Source organism: Parus major, chromosome 1 (assembly GCF_001522545.3).
Source record: "Parus major isolate Abel chromosome 1, Parus_major1.1, whole genome shotgun sequence".
NCBI lineage: Eukaryota > Metazoa > Chordata > Aves > Passeriformes > Paridae > Parus > Parus major.
In genome coordinates this window covers 16,827,744-16,839,157 of record NC_031768.1, presented here as the reverse complement: position 1 = coordinate 16,839,157, position 11,414 = coordinate 16,827,744, and the positions used below count along the sequence as shown (strand labels likewise).

At 39.5% G+C, this 11,414-nt stretch overlaps 1 protein-coding gene across 1 annotated transcript in view; it reads right to left on the bottom strand.

Moving 5' to 3' along the window:
- Positions 1-526: 526 nt before the first annotated feature.
- Positions 527-11,414, bottom strand: part of CLTRN (collectrin, amino acid transport regulator) — a 23,001-nt gene continuing 12,113 nt past the window's right edge. The window contains exons 4-6 of the mRNA XM_015624135.3: positions 10,372-10,488; positions 7,057-7,251; positions 527-3,032 (exon numbers count right to left, since the gene is read on the bottom strand). Of these exons, the coding sequence (XP_015479621.1) occupies positions 2,882-3,032; positions 7,057-7,251; positions 10,372-10,488 (463 nt within the window). The 3' untranslated portion in view covers positions 527-2,881. The remainder of the gene's footprint in view (positions 3,033-7,056; positions 7,252-10,371; positions 10,489-11,414) is intronic.

Here is an 11,414-nt window from a genome sequence, read left to right as displayed (position 1 = left end):
ATATAAATTGTTGTTGCATCATTTGCAGGCTCTGGAGGACAGGCTGTACAAAATCAAAGTGTTGTTTTCTAATATGATCCTACTGTGGACTAGAAAAGAGATTTATTTCTTCTGTAACACTGTGACCTTGATTATCCTCATTTGTGGTATCTATTTCAGTGAAAGAGCTAATACCTACACTGACTTCAAAGTGTTGCTAAATGTGGTATATGGCTCCTCATATATCATTTCTTTTTCTCAAGCCATTTTCTGTCAGCAGAGAGGCAAGCTAGATGTGTGCTCTGGGTGATTCCTATATCATCATTAGCAGAAAATTAAGCCAGACTGCTGTAAAGTAATTATGCAGCTAAAAGGTGAGCTGTAAGGAAGACACTGATTAAATACTTACCACCACAGTCAGCCCACATTGCTTAATGTCTTGTTTAGGGGATTTCAATCTGTTTTCAAATTGGTGGCCAGTGCCATGGGCTGAACTGAACCTTCTTTCAGGCCTTAAGAAAGAAGTATGCTCAGATAAGCCTGGCCCTTTCTCATCTCAAGAGAATTTTATTTCAGTGTCATACAGTACAATACAGGATAACAGCAATTCTTAATCTGTAGCTTGAGGTTGCTCTTGCACCACTAAGCTGTTCTCACCAAAATCTTTCACAGGTTCTTGCAGAGGTGCTGCAGTCACAGCAATTCATTGTGGTCACACTGAGGTGTAGCTATCTGTCATGCAAAGAACAGGAAAAGTATGAATGTTTAGAAAGGATGGGATCTGAATTACCTCAATAAAACCTTGCCTACATGAGAGACCTTGGAGCAATGACTGAAGCAGTAATAATAACACTGTACTCTCTATTTCCCCTCCAACACTGTCAAGCTTCATTTTCAACATTCCTGTGAGAAATACATCCACATCTTGTGGATGGTAATTTTAAAGCACTGAGATATTATCACTAATAACTGACTTTATTAATCCTTTCCAGAACAGAGCAGCACACACTGGGACACAGAGATGATGCAGTCCTTGTCCAGAGAGACCCACCAGCAGGACATCAAAGACAACTGTGACAAATGAGATCACGTGATGCAAATGATTAGTGGGTTCCATAGTTTTATTTTGTATTTATTTTTGTATTTTGTATTTATTTTGTATTTGTATTTAAATTTGTATTTATTTTGTACTGTATCCCCTGCCTCCCCCAGCCTTTGGCTTTCCTTGCTCAGCTTTCCCCTTTCACCCTGCTGCTTTCCCTTCTCCTTCCCATTCCTCCCTTTCTGTTGACACTGGTCCTAAGAGCCAGTACTGAGACAAGTCAAAGGTGCTCAACACAGCCAAAAGGCTGAAGGATTTCCACCCTGGGAAACAAGAAACCTTTGTACCCTTCAGGACACTAGATGGTCCTTTACAAGCAGCTTTTCCTCTGTTAAACCTGTTCTGATGAAGGAGTCTGATGAAACACTCCTAATAAGCAAAGAGGTTTTCTAATATTGCATCTAAAGATGACACTGGAAATGGGATGGTTAATGGTCAAATCCAGTGATGTGGGCAGATGCTTGGTGACTGCAGATATTTTGCTTCAGCACATTTCCATTCTGTTTTTATAGTTACCCACACACAAAACTCCACTTTTCTGTGGACCAGTGCTTCTGAGACAGCCAGAATTTTATCACTTATCCAGGTCAGGCATACCAAACACCGAAGTTGGTGTTTCACACCTTGAATCCTTTCAAAAGTTATCCACCTATCACATGAACATGAGGGCTCATCTGACCCCATGCTGGCTATGTTGGAAATCTACTCTAGCTTTATTATTAAAAACTGAAAGCAAGATCTTTCCAGAGAGCTGTGAAAGACTATTTACAAGGGCTTCTATATAACGACAGGACAAGGGGAAATGGATTCAAACTGAAAGAGGGCAGGTTTAGATTAGATATTTGGAGAAAATCCTTTACTGTGAGATTGTTGAGGCACTGGGACAGAACACCCAGAGAAGCTGTGGATGTCCCACCCCTGAAAATGTTCAAGGCTGGACTGGACGGAGCTCTGAGTAACTTGGTCTAGCAGAAGGTGTCCCTGCCCATGACAGGGGGATTGGAACTAGATGATCTTAATATCCCTTGCAACCCAGGCTGGCTTGTGATTCTATGATTTAGTGAGAGCCACTAAACACTGACTGCACCTGTGGAAAATCTGCCCTTTGTTGCAACTTTTAATTTCAACAAATTTCAGAGTTTTGCAACTTTTAATTGCCAGCTCACAAAATCTGTAACTTTGACAGTTAAGTGAAAAACACTTCTAGTACCGTTTTTTCCTAGCCTCAGAGCTATAGATGATCCAGGTATTTTGACCTGGTCTTACAGAGGCTGTGAAAGCTTTTTTGTTTCTCAATATATGAAAACTGTCATGCACTGTTGACTGTTCCATCCAAAGGCATACTACATAGCAGCAAACAGAAGTAATTTTACAGAGAAACTTTTGCATATGGCTTGAAAAAAAACCCATCAAGAATTGGCAATGATAGATGATCTCACCAGTGAGATTCAAGAATACTGCTGTTTCACATTTATGTCAGAGAAAAACAAACAATGGACATATTTAAATAATCATTAAAAATGAGATGTCTGGCACAAGGGAGGTTCCAACCCTCTTTTGCCACACATCTTCCGGAAATCTTTTATAGATATTATCTGAGGGCTTCTTATTTGCGTTGCTCATGAAAAAGAACTGGAATGGAGGTTCAAGTGTATGTGTTATCAGCAAAAGGTTCTCTCAAGGGAAATTACGTAGAAGGAGACGTTTTTCTTGTCTTCATGTTTGACATTCAGGAGTAGTGATGAGAAAAGGCAGGCAAAGGAGTCTTTCAGGAAACCACCCAGGAGCAGTGGCAGCATTTCATAGGGATGTGAACCGTTCATCATCTGCTGCAAAGACTCCATTAATGTGGCCTGCTTTTAAATCCAGTGCTTCACAAGGAATCCCATTTTCTAGTGTCACTTCATCTTTATCTTCTAAATTTTCTCTCTCTGTTGACTCTTTATTCTTTCTAAAAACAAGAAAGAAAAAATCATCTTATTCTGTTGACCTGCAGCACTCCACCATGATTCCACATAAAGAAAACTGCATATTTAGTTAGAAGTTTGTCATAGGTTATGCTCCTAAAGACACAATCTGGTGTTCTTCCTTGCTGTAGTAAATACACCAGATGGGTTTATCTAAATACAGTAGCTGGGGGACACACAGACTGAAGCCCTTAGCAGTTTGAGATCAGAACTGGAGATCAGAAAAAGTGAAGTAGACATGCTGTAAGTATATTTTAAATATTATTTCACCTTCTTATTCTGCAACATGACTAGAAGGTACAAAAGAAAAGCTGGGGCAAAACAAAATTTGAAAAAAATCTTTAAATCTGTTTGGGTTTTTTTACATCAGGAAGGTCTACATTAAGCATGTAGTCTGACCCTGTCATGTACATCATAGATCACATCCCATGATCTGTACAAAATAAAACATATTTTTTAGAAACAGATCAATCTTAGACTAACTATAGCCTTCAAATGTGGAAACTTAGTTGCCCTCATATCCATGATTACCTTCTTCAGGACATTCATGACTACTTTCTTAGGTAATCTCAATGCTGCAGAACTGCATTTTTTCTTTAAACTTCATTATCAGCCACTTTCCTACCCAGTATTTTACACTTCCGTTTACTAGATCAAACAATTGCATGGCTTTCACTTTTCCAGACTTCAGTTGTCCTAAAAACATATTAAATAATGGTTGAATAAAATTATCTACATTTAAAAAAAAACTAAAAAAGTTATGTAAAATACAATAATGAGGAGATGTAATAAACAAATATCTGTCAACAGGTCATGATGTTCCTTTAATTCCAGATTTACTCTGACCTTGAGAACAATTAGTTCATAGCTGAAAATCCTGCAGTACTTTATGGCCTGCAGCATCAGCGGTTTCAGAGGACAAGAAACTCAAAGGTCAACTGCACTGCTTCTTCCTATCCCACAACATGCGTTGTAACAATCTGACTCAGGACAACTGTAAAAATCTGACTCAGTGTAACTGCCGATGACAGAGATATTAACAATAATAAAAATTTATTGGCCTTTGGGAGACTTGACATTACAGATTTGTTAAAATAAACTTGGGGTGTAGTAGCGGAAACCTCTGACCTCTGGCTGCTTATACTGATAAAAAGGCGTGTTCTTTAATACAGAACTGTGAGGACAGAACATAAAAATTACTAAGAAGGAGGTTCAAAAGAAATGAGAGGAGTAGAAGATATGTGAAACTCATTACCAGAGGAATTCAGAGAAGCTGAAAATTTCCATGAATCCAAGGGGTGACTCAACAAGTTAAGGGAAGAGAAAACATTGTGAGTTACCCAATACAAGAAGTCCAAATCCAGCTCAGGAAGGCCCACAATTGCAAATTAATTCCTGGTAGAACTGATTTAGGGAAAGACAGTGTGCTTACTCTGTTTTCACTCTTCCCAAGGCAAATATTTACGGCCCCTGCTGCAGATGGGATTTTGAGGGATAAGGGGAGACTCTGGACTAGCTCAGGATAGACTGTAGAGGATGATCCTGTCCCTAGGCATGTGGCAAACCTATTGCTGTAGGTGGAGGTGTTCTATTGCTGCAATGATGGGAGAAAAAGTACAAGGCCGGGAGACAGTGTGTCTGACCCACCTCTCTGTAGGCACTGAATTCAACAAACCTCTCAGTTCAATAAATGATGCATGAGTCTAACTCAGTACTGAAACTCCTCTGTAGGCAGATTCCTCCTCCCTGACACCCTGAGCATGGACAGTCTGGAGCACGTGCTTTTGGTCTTATCTGAACTGAGGTATTTAAATGGTACTTTAAACTGCCTTTAAAGACAAAATGCCAAATTTATGAGAAGCCAACACAATCCTTGGGGCCAGAGTTCTAACATAATTTCCTAGACAAGAGAGTTCCTATTATGTAAGCTCTGGATGGACTTGTAAGAAAACTAATTACTGGACATACTGGAGTCTTTGAAAACCTGGTCACTTCAGTGTCTGACAAAGAAATTAGCACTTTTGAAATCCTTTTTTCTGATGTCTGGCTTTTTTTTTTTTTTTTTCCTAGGTAGCCAAACAGCCCATCCCATCCCTTTTACCTCTCCAGTCCTTGCAACAGTAGATAGAAGAAATATGTGCTTGGTTTACCCTCTCTCTCACTTCCCCACCCCCGCCTGCACATGTTATTGATGTGAAAGGAGGGTTAGAGTTCAGCTACAGATGAACCTGCCCTGAGGAAAGATTATATGTAATGGAAGAGTAGGGAAACAGAGGGAGAAGTGAAAAAAGCATAACAACTAAAAGAAGAGCATGGGATGGGGAGGGTGCTAAGTGAGCACAGGCCAGCAGCAACAAGCCATGTTAATGGCAGTGTGATGATAAGAGCATACGGTTTACACCATATTGAAGGGAACTGCTCAAACTCGGCTGAGTTGTTTTGAAAATACAGAGGGAAATCCCATCTTTCAGCATGATATGAAGCACAAGTGATTATTTTAGCTAGAAAAAACACAACTGTTTATTATAGTTTATTTATATTACATTTATGTAAAATGTTCAAAGATCCCCTTAAAGTTAGGCACTATAAAGAAACACAGAGCCATGATGCCACAGAGGGCAGATATGAGCTTCAGGTGGCAACATCATTCAGTTTTAGAGAAGAGGTTGCCTATGTTTAGGGCATGAAATAATTCAGTCCATACAACATGAGTGTGATAGGGCTTTAACTATCCACAGATCCCAAATATCTTCCTAGACTCTTTCCCCAACATCATCTTTCATCTACTGTTTGCTGAATTTTGTGGGGTTTCTTTGAAAACTGAAAAGGGTTTTGGAAATTCACACAACTCCTCTGATTGCAAAATATAACTGAAGGGATTCTGACTACACTACTAAAGGTTCTCTATGAGAAGCACTTAACCTTCACAAGTGTTGTTCTTCTGAGGTCTTTTAACATCCTTCAGGGTAATAAAAAGGCAGAATGGAAAAGTCTATGCAACATGCCACTTTTCATATATTAATTCCCTGCTCTGATATATTTGGGGATACAATCCATTATACAGTCATCAATTTTGATACTATCTGGTTATCAGCAGGGATTTACCCTTTTTCAGTTCTTCTGCTGTTCCTGTATAAATATATTGCTGAAGTCAGAATTTTGTGTAAACCTAAACTCTGTGGCAGCCAAAAGCATGGCAGAAGCTGAACTTCTATGGCAGAATCTCAACTCAGCTGAAAAATTTCTATTCCTTATATTCAACTCAGAGCCAGCAGAGATGGCAGGATCAAAATTCCACCTGCTCTCTGTGTTGTTCCCACATGCTCACACTAGGGAAGCATGAATACCCTTCTCTTTTTCACCAGTGCCACCAGGATGGAAATGGAGAGGAAAAGAGAGTATCTCTCTCCTACCCTATCACCAGAAAAAACTCCTAAGCTCATGGGGAGATATGTCCATGAACCTGTGAAGGGCTGGGTATTTTGGGCTCATCAGGTCATGAGTGGTAAATGAAACCCTGCTTTGTTCCAGCAAGCAGGCCCTCTTCAGCCATAAATTAATCATTACTGTGTGCTCTACTGAGTCTTCTCAAGCTGCAGCAGCATGGTTTTTCAGCCCTACCAGCTTTTGACACTACTGGCTTGGAAAGGACACAGTCACTGCCAGCCTTCCCCTTCTTGGTAGCTTTTTGGGGGTGGTCTGTGAGAGGAGACTCACCCATGCCACAATAAACCTTCACAAGAATGACATCAATTGTCCTTTTAAAGCCCATCTCTATTTAGGTGGCCTCCAAGATCATATTCTTACATTCTCCATTTCCTCATTATATCCCAAAACTATGAAGGCATCCATACTTAACAGTTTAAAATTTTGAGTCTTTTCTTCAGAAAAGGAGAGATAGGTTATCTTTACCTAGCTAGTGAAGGATGCATAGCATTAATCTGCTCTGAAACACAGACCTTACTAACAAGTATTCCATTAAAACAGAAGAAAGACTAGGCTGCTTACTTCTTGTGTTTCTGAATCCCTGAAACAACGAGGAAAACAATCCCAGCCACAATGAGACAAAGAACAACACCAAATACAATAAGCCAGACGGGAGTAGAGGGTTCAACAGGAGGTGATAAGGTTGAGGTTATCTTCAGGAACTGCAGTGTTTTGTCACTCAGTAGGAAGGCATTGTTGATTCTGTTCCGGTTCATCCTTCAAGAAAAAAAAACCCAAATAAACAGAAAAACATCACAACTCTTTACAAAGGCATTTTACAGGTTAAAAAGATAGCAGAAAATAAAAGGATTTTTCATAAATGTGCTGCAATTTAGTCAGGGCTGAATGTCATCCAGCATGATGAAGAAAAGGATGTTATCTACCATGGTGGGGATCAGGCTCTTCTCTCCAGCAACAGGACAAGAGGATATAGCCTCAAACTGCATCAGAGGAGGCTCAGGCTGGACAACAGAAGGAATTTCCTTCATTGCAAGGGTGGTTAAGCATTGGAAAAGGCTGCCCAGTTAGTGGTGGAGTCACCATCCCTGGAGGTGCTCAAGACACAACTGTACATGGCACTTAGTGCCATTGTCTGCTTGACCCAGTGGTGGTTCAGCCAAAGGCTGAACTTGATGACCTTGGAGGTCTTTTCCAACCTAAATGATTCTGTAATTCTATGATGTTGGCAGGATTACACAGACTTTGACTATAACAGAGACCTCAGTAATCCATAGACATCCACACACTTAGAACATTTGGAACACCAGAGTTTCATATGCATTTATCTGAAAATCTGAGAAATACAGATGAGACCTGAAGTATGGTATTATTATTTATTTCTGTTTTGAACCATGTCCTGAAGACATAGCAGCTTGTAAGCTGTAAGACTGGCTCTGTTGCCTTGCTCATGCAGCATTCAAGATTAGCACAGGAGTGGCAGATCTACCCTTCAGTGCTTGCAGGATTTACTTGCAGTTGTCCCCTAGTCCCTCAAACTGAGCCATTCTGCATGTTATGGGCTGGTACATCTGCCCCTGCTAGTGTAGATTTCCCTAGATCTATGAGGCACAGGAAACAATTTGGTCTGGAAGAATCCACACCTATTGTCAACATGTCCTTCTTCCCTGCAGGATGCAGCTAAAGGGATTTGTACTTTCCACATTTTTTCCATTTCCATATGAGAAACTGTAAGTCTGAGAAATATGCATTTTCACAGAAGTAGTACAACTGCTATCCTTTAGCGGATATCTTCACCCATTTTCTCTGCCTGTAAGCATTTCACTGCCTGTAAGATATTTCTGGATCTAAATCTAAGCAGGCTTAAGAGGCTTTAGAAGTATCCTTTATAGGCTTTTTCAAAATGTTAAAATTTTTTAAGCAAATAGATTACATATACTGGTCTTGAGGGTTTATTTTTGATAGCAGTTTTATGAATTAATGGAGCTCTTTTTTGTATACAATTCAATTTATTTACCATGGAGCAAGTACTTCCTAAGAAAAAATGTATGGGAAATACAGGTAAGATTTTAAAAAAATCTCTTCTTGGAAATCATAATGTTTGGCTGTCCCTTAAACAGGAAGTTCTTAGTCTTAATAGAAAGTCAGCATTCCTGGACAGGACTGAAATCCATGGCATGTTTTAAGACTCATAATTCCATAAGCTGTCTGCCATTTAGAAAAGATTTCCTTACTGATATGAATGGATCATTGTGAATAGCTGAAATAAGCATTGTTTACCCTCATCCAATGGCTTGAATTTCAGAACTATGTGCTGAAACACATACAGGCAACTACAAATGCATCTTACGTTTCTATATGCGTAACTATGTACTGTGTATATTTATGCAAAATCTTGAGTATCATACAGAATTCTGACATGGTTTACCTTTCTCTTTTTTCTTACTTTGTAGAAATCTCATGCAACAAAATTCTAGTCCATGACTAGTGTTATGTGCTACCCTAGCATAAAGAATTATAACAAAGATTTTGTATGGAAGCCTGCAATCAGAAGCAATCGAACAAAAAGCATTGTAGTTTTATAGTGCATTTTATTTCTTGTTTTTAAATTAGGTAGGAATTAAAACTTTTCATAAATAGCATATTCTTTATCAGGTGACAGACAACAGTTAAAAACCAAACAATAACAGCCTCCAATTTCTGTGCCAAACGGGGCACATAAAAGACTTAAATCAGCTTATGCTACTGAATGTATCAAAGAATAACAGAAATGCAAAACCCCCGCAATTCCAGCACTCTTACAGAGAGCTTCAGTGAATAAATAATCTGCTTCTCCACTAATGCTATGAAGCTATTGTTTGGTGTCTCTGTAGGAAATAGTTTAATCTGCTCATAAGCTTAAATTAATCTTTCCAAAAGAACGCATACTCATTCATCAGGAATTAGGCATTACACCTCCATAGAGATAACACAAATTTTCAAGACAGAGCACAGAATGCCTGAAAACAAAGAGATCCATTTTCCACTCCATGCTTGAGAAATATATGTGCATTATGCTGCTTGAGGGACTCTTCCCTATAAACCCCTAGTGCAGGGGTTTTTTTTACCATTGAAGTCAGATTACCCTATTTTTCCTTTTTTCTTGTCAGCTCCACATTCTTCCTTTTACTTGCTACAGAATGTAATCGTAGAAAACAAAGTGATTTGTAGTGCACTGTACTTTGTACAAGCAGTGCTCAGATGTGATATTGACTGGCATTCTAGAATGAGCTGGTATGACAAGAATGTGAGCATAAGATTGCTTAAACCAAGATGGGACACAGTCAGCTCTGCTCATGAGGAATTCACACGAGTTCTTCTCATGTGAAAGCTGATTTCTAAATTAAGTCAGGTGATCTGTTAGTGAGAAGCACTGAAAGGGTGCTTCATTATGGTCATTAGCCCAGGTATAGATGTGCATGTAGCATGCAGTGAAAGATAAATTATATTAATCACATCCAGAAAGTGTGCCCTTCCATCACCTGAGGAAGAAGGCTGTCTCACTGGGAAATGCAGCAGTTGGATGAGAGCAGTGTGACACACACTGGACAGCACATCACAGGGAAGGCTCTGGAAAGGGACTAGATTTCTTCTGAGTCTCCAGCATCAACAAGGACTCTTTCCAAAGTTATAATCCCAAGGCTCACATTCTTCGCATTCTGTGGGACTTTTAAACACCCTCTAATCCCACATTCATTAAAGAGTACTGACCCCTCAGTGTTTTAGCAACTCGGATTAGTTCATCCTTAAAAATGCAAAGTGCTCATTCATACAAGGCCCTGAGAGAGAAAACATCCTCAGTAAACTAGGAAGAAAACATTGCAAAAGCAGTGACTGTACCTGATGGCTGCCTCTACTTCACTTCCAGGAACAGTTGTCACGTTTTTGGAAGAATCTGTGACTACAAACCAAAAGGACACCCGGTCTGTCACATTACAGAGCAGCACATTGGAAATTCTGCAAACATTTAAAACAAAAATCATCATTAAAGAAGCATGGAATGAATTATTGAAATATTTTAGATTTTCTTAAAATATTGCTCTCAACTAAGGGGGAAAAATTTCTTATTTTTAAAAAAGTTAACAGTTAATACGCAAGAAAGAAATACCATTCACAGCATTTCTCATTTTCCATATGATTTTAAATAAATCAAGCTTATGAAGACCAAAAGAGTCTTCAAACAAATTTCTAAATCTATTACAGGCTTGCATGGTCTTGGACATACATTTAGTGTAATCAAATGGAAGAAAACCCCCATAGTTGAATAACAATCATCATTGGCTGTGACAAAGGCCATATAATGGAGCAAGTGCATTGGTGAACAAAGAATTCTGGTTTTGACAGTAAATACCACAGGAACCAGTCATTGAGAATTGCCCACGTGACTGTCAAATGAGTGCAATTCTTCTACAAGATACATTTGTTGGAGGGAAGATCAGTGGAACTGATGTTATGCTTTTTGACATCTTTGTTCACAGAGCCAGGAACAGAGTGGAGGGAACAAGCTAAATTTAGTCATTCTACTGGCACTGGCCTCTTCCTTTTAGTTTATGCCGTGTCAAATATTTATATTATCTATTTTAAAGGAAGATTGCTCAGTTTTATGTGAAGTTAAATGTGGAGGAGCACAGGCAGGTGGCCTTTCATGGCATACTACATAAACAGTGCGTGAAATGCCTTTTAAACGCCATTTTTTTCCAGATTTCCACTAGTAAATGGTGGAAACATCAGAAAACCCTTCTGGAATGACAAAATCGCGAGTATTTAAGCAAAGGAAATTAAATCCATTCCGATCCATGTCAGGACCTTGACAGGGCTCGGGCGCGCCCCGCACTCTGCTGCGCAGCGCCACCTGCCGGCCCTCGGCAGCACCGCCCCGGGGG